Genomic DNA, 14,391 nt, shown 5'->3' on the forward strand with positions numbered 1-14,391 from the left:
GTTCCATTTCGCACCTCCTCCCCGCAAAGGAAGCGATGGGCAGTAATTGCTGGGTCCGCCTCTGTTGCCTGCATCCCAAAGAATTGAACTACACTGTATATATATTTTTGTTACTTTACTCCACTGCTCGTTGCTGTATTCTGCGATGTCACTTGCCCAGCTGATGTGCAGCGTGGTTTGGGCCACCCACCCGCCTCGTGCCCCAGCAGTCTGTTAAGGCTGTTGTGTGTGTGTGTGGCACATGAGGTTGGAAAAGGAATACATGGCTCTGAAAACGAAAGAGATGGAGGAACAGGTTGAAATCAAGGTAATGCACAGCCATTTGTACCCTTGGGGACTTTTCACTCATGCGGGTGCAAGCCACAAGGTGTTGCTTTGTGACGCAGCGTGGCCTGCAAAAACTGACATTACACAACTACTCGTGAATTTTCTTGTCTTGCAAAGGGTGTTTATTTGAAGGCCATTCAAGCCATCATTTTTTTTGCTTCATACCTGCAATGCTTTATTTAAGTGACGGACCAAATTTAATGTAATCGGGTTTTTTTGTTGTACAGGGGTGACTGAGCTGAGACGATCGACTCCCCTGCGCTTGAGAATCCAGTTTAAACTTAGGATCTCAGCGTTGCTGGCCCAGGGCTTTGACCGTCTACCTCCCACCCTCCCTGCCTCTCTCCCTGCCTCCCTCCCCCTGTTCCCACAGAAATTGCGCACGGAGAATCGGCTGCTGAGGCAGAAAATAGACAACTTGGAGAAGGTAGCAGCATCGCCACTCACTCGCGCACACACGCTATTATCACCTACACGTGCACAGCAGTTGCCGCACGTGAGTGAACCATGACAAACGTGCACAGGAAGGCACTGGGTGTAGCGCTAAGGGTGTCCGTCACCGCTTACTGGCCGGGTTTTCTTCGACAGTTATACTGGCTCCCAGTGTATAAACTCTGCATATGAATGCACATGAGAATAAAACTCGCACTGTTTGGACACACATGTCGGATGTACAACAAAATAAAAATGGAAAAGTGTGTTGTTTAAAAAAATCGAAGGAACCGGAGAGAGAGAGGAAGACCTAAATGAGAATGACTTGACGACAACATAAGAGATCGGTGCCAGAAAGTTGTGGCCACTACTTTAGCATATTTCCACAAGACAGAGGGAAGTGGAAACGAATCACGTGCAATGTGCAGTGGACACCTATGGGGCTATCTGCCCATGGATCGCGATGATGATAAATGCACATGGCCTCTGTGTAAACAAATGTTCAGTCTACTTGTCCAAAGCAACTCCGAGCCATATCAGACCGCGAATCACGGGCCGGTCTTCGCTCTGCAGACGGCGTTTAATAAACAAGTTTTGAGTTTGGGGAGCGCGCCTTCTCGTACGCTGGGCCTTAGGCTTGGAACTCGGCATGCTGCGTGTAGAGAAAACTTTAAATATCGTTCGGAAACTTCTAAGATGTTCTCTTTTCAACGTGGCTTTATTCGCGATGAAACTCCGAATGAATGCAAGGCCATGTGTCGAGTTGCTCGGACCGGCCCCCTAATTCACGGCTGTTGTTTGACCCCCCTCCCCCCCCCCCCCGCTCCAGGAGAGTGCAGCGCTGGCTGACAGGCTCATACAGGTACGTTGAAAAAATGTTTTAATTGAAAACTAATTTCTTTGGAACTGCTTTTTGTGTTCAGTTTGTCCTTTCCCCACCTCCGATTACCACGGTTGGCTACGTACGGTGCGAAAGAAGTTCACCATCGTATACACACACACGGTGTGGCACCTTGCTTGCTTAGTTGAGTTTATTTGGTTGTGCTTGAGGTGCAAGCCTGGTCTGTTCGCGACGTGCGAGCGTCCATCGCTATTTTCCAACGGGCACATCCAGCTGTCCGTGTGATTGTACCCTGGTGCCGGCTGCATTCAATCATAAATGTGAATGAATTTTACGCGGCCATCTGTCTCACTGCACATTCGCCGCAGAGTTCAATCCACACGAATTTTAATAGAGACGCTCCCAGACCTTGGCCTCTTAAAGGCCCCACCACCTGGCTTTCGGGCGACACCGAGCTTGGCTCCGTACCTCAAAAGTTGTGACATGACCAATTTCCTCATCCTTATCACTTTGAATAAAAAATCTTATTATTTTATATTCTGATGCCACTACAGGGTGCTATGTTGGTGCTGCTGGTTGTGGAGTTTGGCTAACCAGCGACGGCGTAATCTACTTGTGTTGTGGGTTCCGTCTTTCTTTAATGACTGCTGCCCACATCGCTGTGCCTGCAAACCTTACATTGCTTCCAGCTTAGTGCCGTTTGCCTCCCTCCCCCCTCTCTCTACTCTGACCCAGGGTCAGGTGACGCGTGCCCAGGAGGCGGAAGACAACATGCAGTTTCGCCGTGAGGTGGATTCTCTGCGCGCCCACAATGCCACGGTGGCCGACAAGCTGGCTCTAGCGCACACCACCCTGCGACAGCTGCTCGCTGAGAAGGTAACGACCACCGCCACCGCCGGGTGCCCTGCTCACTCGATGGTCGCGTAAGGGCCCTGTCGGAGTACCGTGGTGACGCAAGACTACCGTCTGGGTTTCAGCCCGCTGTGATGGAACCAGTTTCATCAGAGAGTCGCTGGTCTCGGCAAAGTCACCAGTTACTGCAAAAAAATAGAGTTTTTCTACTGAATTCAGAATATGCCAAAACTGAGCCATACACTCTGTGTGATTGCCATGTGATGAACATGCTTTGGAGGGCATATAACAGGGCTGGTGTTATCTCCCGGCCCTGACCTATATATATATATATAAGATAGCTACATGGTTTGGGGGAGGTCTTCGTGTGCAGCAGTGGATAGATTCTGGCTGGTGTTGGGCGCCGGTGAACGCGGCTGCGTTGACTGCACCGCGTGCCCCCCTGCAGGGCTCTGGCAGCCGCTACTCGGAAGAGTTTGTGATTGGGCTCGAGCGGGAGCTCGTGATGGCTCGTCTCAAGGAGGCCGAGGCTCAGTCTGCACTGCACGAAATGCAGGAGAAGGTCATCGGTATGGAGAAGGTGAGCCAGTGAGCGGTGTGTGTGTGCCCTGCCGTACCTCTTCTCCCACTCACCCCCCGACCTTGTGCTTTTAGGAGGAGGAGGAGGAGAGGGGTTCAAGGTGGGGATTGGCTTTGTGAGGTCAGGCAGTGGCACGGCTTTCAGCGTGCAGCGCCTCCGATTTATATGGCAGGTTTGCTGCGAGCTTTGCTGTCCAAAGCTCCGAGGTAGAACTCTTTGTAATGTGCGTTATCGCGCTGAGCACTTCAGTTTCTCGGACGTCCCTGTGCCCTGCGAAACATAGAAACCGTGTATTCGGTGAAGATAACAAAGCAACTTCGCAATCTTGCACCGATTGGATCTAACTGTGGTTCGTTGATACATTGCCGCTTCCACTGGAACCTGCAAACCCCAAGTCTCCGTGTGACCCATGCAGCGGTGCATGTAAATTCAACTGCCAAATATGTGCACTGACCACATCATAACTATTAACACATTCTTGGTTCTTTCGGTAAAGTCACGTAGATAGAAGATAAAAATAATGCAATAAAAATGTAAATAATAAATGTAAAATAATAAAAGCAAAAAAAACCCCACGACGTTTTGATTGCAACACATGCAGTCTTCATCAGGCGGAGAGAGAAAAGAAGGGGGGCAAGCCTCCAAATGCAACTGCTTATCAGGGTTTCCAAAGTGAGTGGGTGGGGGGATGAGAGTTGGGAGGAGGAGAGCTTGTGCAGCGTCAACAGCATGGGCGGGGAAGCCAGTCGCGAGACGGCCACATTGCCCGTCTTGCACGTTGCCCGGCTCTCTCGCGTTGCCCGGCTCTCTCGCGTTGCCCGTCTCTCTCGCGTTGCCCGGCTCTTGCACGTTGCCCGCTCGTCTCTTACATTGCCCATTGTCTCGCGCCCGCTCCCTCCGTCTCCCAGCGCTGTAGCTCCCTGCCGGACGAGAGCAACGTCGCGCGGCTGCAGGAGGAGCTCATCGCCGTGAAGATCCGCGAGGCCGAGGCGCTCACCTCGCTCAAGCAGCTGCACCAGCAGGTGCGCGACCTGGAGGACGCCTGGCAGGTGAGCACCCCGGGGGTCTGGAGAGGGGGTACGGGGAAACGGGAAGAGGGGGGGGGGCAAGGAGGGGGATCAGAGGGGACACGTCACTTCGCTCGTTTGTGCAAGTAAACACTGTGTGTACTGATGTTCCGTATATGTGTGTAACACGTTATGTATGTATGTTGGAGGTCTCTTTTGCACTCTACGTAGCCAACCGTGCTAATCGAGGGTGCCGGGGAAGGACAATAAGCTAAACACATAAAGCATTTCTCAAGAAATGAGTTTTGAACCTAGATTAGAAGTGCATAGCTCCAGTGGCTTTCTAATCTCAGAAGGAAGAGCATTCCAGATGTCCGCAGGAGCGCATCTGAAAGCGCGCGATGCAGTGACCGTCGTGAAGTACGCGTGGTGTGTGTGCGCGTCTTAGTATACAGGTCGACTCGGCCTTAAATGGGTAGCTGCTGCAGCTTGTTGAATGTCAGCACTGGGAAGATGAAGGCAGCTGGGCGTGGTGCTGGCCACCCACCCCCTCGCGTACCGTGCCGGCCTTCATAGGTGCTCGCGAAACACCACTTGCCCCAACAGTCTGTCGGAGGCTATACGGGAGAGCTTTTGTCATAGTCTGTGTGTACAGAGAGAAATGACCAGGGTACTTTCGTAATGTGTGCTGTACAGCACTGTAGCGGTGTCCTCCCTCCCCCTATCGCCCCTCCCCACAATGCCCTACCATTACTGACGTATTGCCTTAAACAAATTTATCACACTGTGGCAACTACTTATGTTACACATCATGCACATGACAACACGTTCGTGTGCATTATGCATTATATGTTACATATATATCGATGTATAGAGTATCTATTTTAGATTTTTTTTGCATTTTTTATGCTTTTTAGATGGGGTGTTTTTGTTTCCCGACCTGGTCCAGCTACGTGTGAAATCCGGCTCACCGGGGTTCACTACTCTCTCCACGGTTGATTAACGTGTGGTTCAATAATAATGATGATGATAGAAATTAGACTTGTAACACGGCTCCACACACAGTATTCGCTCGCTTTCGATGAGCGAGAGACCCCGAGAGAGAGAACGACTCGGGGGGGGGGGGGGGCGGGTGCGAAGATACGCAGACAAGCGCGAATGTATGTACTTTACGTTGAACGTCACATTGTACGTACCTGCAGTTGGGCACCAAATTTAACCCCCAAGCTCTGGGTTCCTCTCTATATATATGTGGTGTTATCCGCCAATTAGTGTTGATACGTTCATGCTGTATTCTGATTGGCGTGTGTGTGTGTATGCAACTGTGTGCTGCTGCCAGAGGCACGTGTCCCGCACGTCCGTGCGTGGGAAGTGCGCGCTGGGCGAGCTGCAGGCGGAGATCATGACGGTGCGGCTTCGCGAGGGGGAGACCCGCGCACAGCTCAGTGAGACCAAGCACCGCGTGCTGGAGTTACAGACACAGGTGTGTGTGTGTGTCTGTCTGTCTGCATTCGATTCCCACTCACGGCTAACACCAGGTGAGCATTATTTGCACCGGTCCTGGGCCTCTCCTAGGTCGAATCGGCATCAAATGAGTACCTGGTGCGGTATGTAAACATCGCCACTAGGGAGACAAAGGCGGCCGGGCGTGGTGCTGGCCACCCACCCCCTCGTGTACCATGCCGACCTTCATAGGTGCTCGCTAACAGCACTTGCCCCAACAGTCTATATGGGGGATCTTTGTCATTTTGTGTGTCTGGGTAAGCGGTAGTGGCACGCTTAGTGCACTGCACTTGGAACCCGGTGACCCATATTCGATTCCCGCTCATAGCCACCAACACCACTGCCCATTATTACGTGCCTTTCCAGCCTTCATCGGTGCTCGTTAACAGCACTTTCCCCAAAAGTCTGTTAAGGCTATACAGGCGATATTTGTCTTTTTTGTGTCTCCACGTGTGTCTATTTGTGCATGTGTGTCTGTGTGCGTTGGTATGTGAGTGTGTGTGTGTTTATGTTTGTCTGTTTGAGTTTGTTTCTGTTTTGAGAGAGTTTATGTGCATTTCTTTGTGTGCGGATGTGTGTCTCTGCGAGTGAATCGTGACACTAGCATTTTATCGAGTGTGATTGGAAGGCATAAGCCTGATCAGCTCAACAATAATGGTAAGAGGCTGCTAGGCCTGTATTACTGCCTGCCCGTGCTTCTGTAATTACAAGCATGCTGTTCCATTACTGGTGCATCCACACAACTTCATTGATGCACACAGAGTCCAAGCAAGAACATCTGCTAGACTCCATCGTGATGGAACAGTGTATGCGGGCCCAAGTCCTTGAAACTAGGACCTGTCATGGAGCTGATCTGGCCCCTGACCGTCAGCTTGTTATCTCCAACGTGAACATGCCATTGATCTACTGGGAGGGTGGGCATCCATCTAGGACCCCGTTAAAACCCACAATAGCCTGGTCTCGAACAGCTGATGAAAGTGGCAAGTCAGAAATGTAATCATCGCTTGCAGCTGGGGTTGGCCATTCCCTCCCCTCCCTCCTGATATCGAGGGGAAGTGGGTGAGGCTTTGGACAGTGGTTCATACCGCTGCTGTGGTTATCATTAAGTCTGCCCAGCACAGACCTCTTCCCATCTCAGCCATCTAGGTTTGATCCCTCACCATGCACATCATCAGTTATAAGTGGTATCTGTTTCTGTTCCTGGACAACTTGGCCTTAAATGAGTGTCTGGTGCAGTGTGTAAAAATTCAACACTGGGTGCGACGTTGACCACACCATCTTCCTCGTATGCCTTCACCAGCCTTAAATATATATTGGCTGATGGCAATCTCGAGACTGGTAGAAAGGCCGTGTCAGAAAGACGGAACCCACAGGCGTTTTGGATGCACAGCTTTAGGTGTGACGGGGAAAACCTGGAGAAAGAAAATGTTGATGTTTCAGTAAAGTGAAGGAACAAGAAACGCATGTGGACAGAGACTTATGTTAAACAGTTTTCTAAATGTAACCAGGAGGGCTATTAAACCAAGCCTGATATCACGGAAGGTGGAGTCGCTTCATCGTGGGAGTCACGATTTACCCAGTAATTTAAATTAGCACGGTTGGTCGACGTGCGGCGCAAAAAAAGTGCAACATACATAAAGCGGGATGAGCGAGCAGAGGCAGAGCAGCTCCCAGCCGCTCCCCAGCGTGGTCTGCGAAGGAGGCTGACCCCCCCCCCCTCCCCCCCCGGTGTGTCTGTGCAGAGCCAGCTGGTGGGCTCGCAGCTGCGGCGAGCCGAGCAGGAGCTGAGCGCGTGCCAGCAGCGGGTCGCGGCGCTCGCTCGCGAGAACGGCGAGCTGCACGCCGCCGCCGCCACCGCCAAGCGCCGCGTGGCCGAGCACGAGTGCCAGGTAGCGGGTTGGGAAGGGGGGACGTGAGTGCGATTGCCAGGTAGCGGGTTGGGAAGGGGGGACGTGAGTGCGATTGCCAGGTAGCGGGGTTGGGGAGGGGGGCGTGAGTGCGATTGCCAGGTAGCGGGTTGGGAAGGGGGGACGTGAGTGCGATTGCCAGGTAGTGGGGTTGGGAAGGGGGCCGTGAGCGTGATTGCCAGGTAGTGGGGTTGGGGAGGGGGCCGTGAGCACGAGTGCCAGGTAGTGGGGTTGGGGAGGGGGACGTGAGCACGAGTGCCAGGTAGCGGGTTGGGAAGGGGGGACGTGAGTGCGATTGCCAGGTAGCGGGTTGGGAAGGGGGGACGTGAGTGCGATTGCCAGGTAGCGGGGTTGGGGAGGGGGGCGTGAGCACGAGTGCCAGGTAGTGGGGTTGGGGAGGGGGGACATGAGTGCGATTGCCAGGTAGTGGGGTTGGGGAGGGGGGACGTGAGTGCGATTGCCAGGTAGTGGGGTTGGGAAGGGGGCCGTGAGCACGATTGCCAGGTAGTGGGGTTGGGTAGGGGGACGTGAGTGCGATTGCCAGGTAGTGGGGTTGGGAAGGGGGCCGTGAGCACGAGTGCCAGGTAGCGGGTTGGGAAGGGGGGACGTGAGTGCGATTGCCAGGTAGTGGGGTTGGGAAGGGGGGACGTGAGTGCGATTGCCAGGTAGTGGGGTTGGGGAGGGGGGGCGTGAGCACTAGTGCCAGGTAGCGGGTTGGGAAGGGGGGACGTGAGTGCGATTGCCAGGTAGCGGGTTGGGAAGGGGGGACGTGAGTGCGATTGCCAGGTAGCGGGGTTGGGGAGGGGGGCGTGAGCACGAGTGCCAGGTAGTGGGGTTGGGGAGGGGGGACATGAGTGCGATTGCCAGGTAGCGGGGCTGGATAGGGGGGCGTGAGTGCGATTGCCAGGTAGCGGGATTGGGTAGGGGGGACGTGAGCACGATTGCCAGGTAGCGGGGTTGGGGAGGGGGGACGTGAGCACGATTGCCAGGTAGCGGGGTTGGGTAGGGGGGACGTGAGCACGATTGCCAGGTAGCGGGGTTGCGGAGGGGGGCGTGAGCGCGATTGCCAGGTAGCGGGGTTGGGAAGGGGGGACGTGAGTGCGATTGCCAGGTAGCGGGGTTGGGGAGGGGGGGCGTGAGCACGATTGCCAGGTAGCGGGGTTGGGGAGGGGGACGTGAGCGCGATTGCCAGGTAGCGGGGTTGGGGAGGGGGGACGTGAGCGCGATTGCCAGGTAGCGGGGTTGGGGAGGGGGGCGTGAGTGCGATTGCCAGGTAGCGGGGTTGGGGAGGGGGGCGTGAGTGCGATTGCCAGGTAGCGGGGTTGGGGAGGGGGGGCGTGAGCACGATTGCCAGGTAGCGGGGTTGGGTAGGGGGGACGTGAGCGCGATTGCCAGGTAGCGGGGTTGGGTAGGGGGACGTGAGTGCGATTGCCAGGTAGCGGGGTTGGGTAGGGGGGACGTGAGTGCGATTGCCAGGTAGCGGGGTTGGGTAGGGGGACGTGAGTGCGATTGCCAGGTAGCGGGGTTGGGGAGGGGGGCGTGAGTGCGATTGCCAGGTAGCGGGGTTGGGTAGGGGGACGTGAGCGCGATTGCCAGGTAGCGGGGTTGGGTAGAGGGGCGTGAGTGCGATTGCCAGGTAGCGGGGTTGGGTAGGGGGACGTGAGTGCGATTGCCAGGTAGCGGGGTTGGGGAGGGGGACGTGAGTGCGATTGCCAGGTAGCGGGGTTGGGGAGGGGAGCGTGAGCGCGATTGCCAGGTAGCGGGAAGCGGCACGGGGGCACCAGTGCCAGGTAACGGCGGTGGGAATACATTGCGGGAGCTCGAGTGCTAGATAATGGAGCCCGGGATGCGGCTCTACCATCGCCGAGAACCCGTTGGGACTCGAATGCAGAGGGTCGGGGTAGGAGGTGGCCACGTGTGATGTGGGTGGTTGAATGCGGGCAGCCGCATGTGATTAAAAAGGTCAACTTCTTTCGCACTGCATGCAGTCAACCGTGCTAATCGGAGGTGCTGGGAAATAATAATTGCATTTCTAAAGTGCCTTTTGTCATGGATCTCAAAGCGCTGTACAAGACGCAGCAGACGCTCAGCATAAAAATTACTCGTGAAACTAACAACCATTAAAATGGATAAATTATATAATAAATGCTAAAAGACGCTTGCTGAATCGGCTAAAAGTTGAACAAATAGAAGTGTGTGAATATGTTTTAAGATTATTATTTTTTAATGTCCATGGACTCCGAAATCCTCACATCTCATGGGAGAGAGAGAGACGGGTCCTGCTACACAGGAAGAAGCTCAGTCTCCCATCGACCCAAGACTCGGGCTGGGAACGCAGAAAATATCTCTGCATGCCCAGATCTTTAGAGACCTTGAGCCGACGTGGGTACAGCATGTTCCTGATGATGGGGCGCCACAGTGGCGAGATGTTAACTACCTCGCCTGGTATATAGGAGGTCATGGGTTCGATGCCGACCCTGACGCCTGTTATGTATTTGGAGTTTGCATGTATATCTGGTTTTCCCTCCACATTTAGAAACATGCGTTTAGAGTTTTCGGCTGCTATAAATGTCCACGTGATAAGCCACTTGGTTGAGCTACCATTTGTGGCCAGGTCGCTTCTGAAAAAAGAGCTTTGTGGGCCTTTACCTGGTAAAATAAAAAAAAAACGTTGAATAGGTTTTAATAGTAAAAAATGTAGGCTGGGGCAATGTGGTTCAGAGCCTTTTAAGTTGCCAATGGTATGTGAAACTGGAAGCCAGTGCAGGGAGGCCAATACTGGGGGCGGGGGTTGCGATCTCTGGAAGTAGTTCTGGTCAACTCCCTAGCAGCCGCATTCCCACACACCTCCTGAGCCACGCCAGGGAACCAAGACAATCGCGGTTGTCGATTTAGAGATGAAAGGAAGTCGTGGGCCAGCTCATCTGCATCTGAAGCAGGGAGAAGGGATCGCGTGTGGGAGATCTTCGTAAGATGGAAAAACAAGTTCTTTGTGATCTTTTTAACTCGATGAATCACAGATGACCGCTAGATTTTTGACCTCCTGTGCTGAACGGCCATCAGTCGTAACTTTGAACGGTGCAGCTTTTCGAAGTTGGTCAAGTAACCCAAACAGCATCATCTCCCTATTAACGCCATACAACTTAAACGTGGGACCTTTTTTGCCAGTATCAAAGTATACAAAAATAAGAATAGGTGTTACCCTTTCTTGCAATTAAACAGGTGTTAAGATTTTGATTTAAAGCTCTCGTGACTGCAGGGATTCATATTCTTGGTTCTTTCGGTAAAGTCACGTAGAAGGGAAATAATAAAATAATACAAATATAAAACAATAAAAATTCTCACGACGTTTCGACTGCAACACAAGCAATCATCATTAGGTGTCAAAATATAGGTGTTAAGATGTTCAAACACTAAGTAGAAAGCTTTTGCAAGGAATCTTATCTTTTTTACAACTGAAGGGTGTTTTGTAGCAATCAACTTTGATGGAAGCCAGCGGCAAAGTGAGGATGGAGGCAGATGCAAGGAGATCGGACTCGAGCGTGCAAGTACATTTTGTTGCTGTCCGTCCGACAACTGAAGAGTGTAGTGTGGTGGTGTGCGGCGGTGGTAGTGCTTGCGGAGTTGGGAGCGGTGATGAGCATCATTGTGTCTTCCGTTGTGGCGGCAGAGCAAGGAGCAGGCGATGTCGGCGCGGCTCCGCGATGCCGATCACCTGGCGGCCGTGGCCGAGCTCCGGCAGAGAATCGCAGAGCTGGAGATCCAGGTGAGATGCGCTTGGCACCACGGTCGGCACCGCCGGTGTCCACCACACCCTCACCGTCGTCGTAACGTCAATCCGAGCCACCACAAGCCTCATCACGATTGTAGCGACCGCAGTCGGCACCACCACCACCATCATCATCACAATCGCGATCACATTCGCAACCACAACAGCAGTCATCAATTCTCACCGCAGTCATCACTCACCATATTTGTCGTCCCCACAATCGCAACCACTACAGTCAAGTGGCCACAACAATGTTCACCATCGCCACAATCATCATGAAATTTTTCGCAATTTCCACCACAATTTACGACCATCACCGCAGTCATCGCCGCTGTAATCGGCCAAATTAATATCACCACAACCATGCCCACCCTGCCCAATACTTTGCCATCGGCAGCGCCGCCACCGCCAACACCCACGTCATGCTTGCACACCTTCATGCTTGCACACCTTCGCTCCTCGCGTTTTGTGGTGACTCGTGAGAACGGCGCGTCTGGTGGATGGCAGCGTGACACCGCGCTCGCCGCTTTACCAGTGCGCACTGAGTCGGTGAATATCCGGTCATTCTTACCGGCGTCTTGTGCCGCAGACAATTTTGACTCGTATCAAAACTTATTTCTTTAGAGGTGCTTTTTGTGTTTAGTATGTTGTTTTATCGCCCCGCACCTCCGCTTTAGCGTGGTGAGCTACGTATGGTGTGAAATAGGTTCTACATATATTACAAGATGCAAATCTACGTGATGTCGTCCTCCTAGCTAGTGCATGCAACTAAGCTCATCCAGGTCATCTTTGCAAAATAGATCCTTGAAATAATTTTCATTTTAAATGTTTTTATTTGTTTACCAGGTAAGGCCCCACTGAGCTGATCTAGCTTTTTTTCAAAAGCGACCGAACCTAAATGTGGGGGGGAAAACCTGACAACCCGGAGAAAAATCCACACGACAACGGGGAGAACACAAATGACAAATATACAGCAGCAGGTGTCAGGGTTGGGATCGTACCCACGACTTCCTGTATACCAGGCGAGGTAGTTAACATCTCCTATCCACCTCAGTGCCCTATCTTTGCGCCTCAGTCGATTCTCCGTTGGTTCAATGAACGACGTTGGTGTATTAAGTTTGTGACGGTGGTATTCATGATTTTGATGATGGCATTGTGCTTCCAGCACGAGGAGGGTCAGCTGACGGGTCAGCTGACGCGTACGGACACGCGGCAGCACATCCGGGACCTCACCGAGCAAATCGCAGAGCTGCAGGAAGAGGTGCCGCCCCTCCCACAACCCCCAACCGCACTCGGCACATGTGCAGCAACGCACAGTAACGCTCGCTCACGTACACTCATGCAGCAGATGCAGCACATACAGTGTACACAGTGCATACAGTACACGGAGAATGCTCCCTTACATCTGCTCATGCACACACAGGAGACGCTCGCTCACAGGCACTCATTCACGCACTCGGCACGTGGAGCATACGTACACACGCTCGCTCACACGCCCCAGCGCGCACACACGCAGGACGTATGCAGTATGCGTGCAGCACACATGCACAACGGCACGGTTGCTCGTCCACGCGCGCACGTACAAGCACATTTGTTTGTGCCCATAATTGCACACAAGCTTGCCCACACACACATTTGCAAAACCTTGCTCGCTACATATGAAAAAGCCCTCCTGTGCACCATCTGCATTTTCAGGGATCGTGCCGGTAAGTTCTGTCGCGAGCACTGCGGTAACGCTGGAAGTGTGCATGATGTGGCCAGCTCTATGCCCGGCCACCTTTGTCTGCCAAGTCCTGATGTTTATACATCCAACCGGGCACTTCTTTAAGGCCGAGTTGACCTAGAGGAGGTCCTGGAAAGGCTTTTATGCCACTTGAATCAAGTCCAGGTTCCTGGGTTTCTAGGTTAATCGATCAATTATCTGGCTATATAATACGAGCCACGACTATCAATAAGAATGTGATAAGTTTAAATTCTGGTTGTGGGTTGATTGGGCCTATAATCTTTATGGGGGCCATTAAATGAGTAACACCGAATAGGGAAGTCAACACTGGTTGTTTTCTTAAATGACTAGACCTGCACGAGGAACGTGGAATTTCCACCTCTGGTTCAGGCCCCTTCAACGGACACGCGCGCTGCTTCGTGCTGCCGCGTGGCGCTCCGGCACCGGGCCCGCCGATGAGTACCACGTGACGCAAGAGGCGGAACTCTCCCGCCATTTACACTTGTCGCCGTGTGGCTTTGCGCGCGTGCCAGGTGCAGAGGTTGAGGGGCGGACCGCTCGGTGTCACAGCGCACGCCCTCGATCGGATCCACATCAGCGCCCACGACGACGACGATGATGACGATGACGACGACGACGACGACGACGATGATTATCAAATTGACGAAGAAAGAAGAAAAATGACAAAGCTCGCAAGCCAGAGTTCACCAGACGCTGGAGCTGATGATGACGACGACGATGTCGACAACTACGTTCACGACGCCGGAAACGGCAGCGAAAATTTTGCTACTTGGAGAAATGTGAACTCCAGCGAGAGCGACGCTGAGGACGACGACTGTGCGGTGGAGGGTGGCAGTGAGCTGAAGCGGTGCAAGAAGACTTCGAGCGCATTCCGAGGACTCGCTGGCGAGGGTGGCGAGGGTGGTGAGGGTGGCCCTAGCGATGGCGGCGTCATGCCTGTGGGACGATGCACCAAAGTCGACGGCTCGGAGTGCGACGGGGACGACGACGGGGACGAAGCGGTCCTCGTGGATCGGCTGAAGAGGCGCAGCCGCAGCACCGCCGTGTGACGACGACTCTGAGGTGGTGGTGGTGGTGGGGTGGGAGGTGGTGGGGTGGGGGAGGTGGTGGGGTGGGAGGTGGTGGACGCTGTTCGGCGGCGAGCCGGCGAGCGTGGGTAGCCGGCGCTGTTCTCGGTGACTCCAGCGGTGCGTTGTTGCTGTCCGCTGGGGAGGACATTAAAAGACTCCGCCCCCCCCCCATCTTGACGGTGTTTGAGAGCGGGCGATTTGTGCGCCGATTGTTGAAACTGCCCGCAACTTTGAAAAACCGTCCCCTCTTCACGTTACTGTGGCGTAGCGGGTCACACAGGGGGCTCCTCCCCCTCTCATATACACGGAGGACCTTGAGTTTTTGAAGAGCCTTCGGTTAAATCGAATCGGTTTCCATC

General features: G+C 53.6%; 1 protein-coding gene across 3 annotated transcripts in view; it reads left to right on the forward strand.

Annotated features, from left to right (window-relative positions):
• LOC144719604 (ecotropic viral integration site 5 protein homolog) overlaps positions 1-14,022 on the forward strand; it is a 40,670-nt gene extending 26,648 nt beyond the window's left edge. For all 3 annotated transcript variants that reach the window (XM_078595682.1, XM_078595684.1, XM_078595683.1), the window contains 11 exons: positions 247-307; positions 701-754; positions 1,589-1,621; positions 2,336-2,476; positions 2,901-3,032; positions 3,941-4,081; positions 5,379-5,522; positions 7,285-7,431; positions 11,120-11,215; positions 12,384-12,479; positions 13,475-14,022. In XM_078595682.1, coding sequence (XP_078451808.1) covers positions 247-307; positions 701-754; positions 1,589-1,621; positions 2,336-2,476; positions 2,901-3,032; positions 3,941-4,081; positions 5,379-5,522; positions 7,285-7,431; positions 11,120-11,215; positions 12,384-12,479; positions 13,475-14,011 — 1,582 coding nt within the window. In that variant the 3' untranslated portion in view covers positions 14,012-14,022. The remainder of the gene's footprint in view (positions 1-246; positions 308-700; positions 755-1,588; positions 1,622-2,335; positions 2,477-2,900; positions 3,033-3,940; positions 4,082-5,378; positions 5,523-7,284; positions 7,432-11,119; positions 11,216-12,383; positions 12,480-13,474) is intronic.
• Positions 14,023-14,391: the final 369 nt, after the last annotated feature.

Source organism: Lampetra planeri, chromosome 6 (genome assembly GCF_965212315.1).
Source record: "Lampetra planeri chromosome 6, kcLamPlan1.2.h2, whole genome shotgun sequence".
NCBI lineage: Eukaryota > Metazoa > Chordata > Hyperoartia > Petromyzontiformes > Petromyzontidae > Lampetra > Lampetra planeri.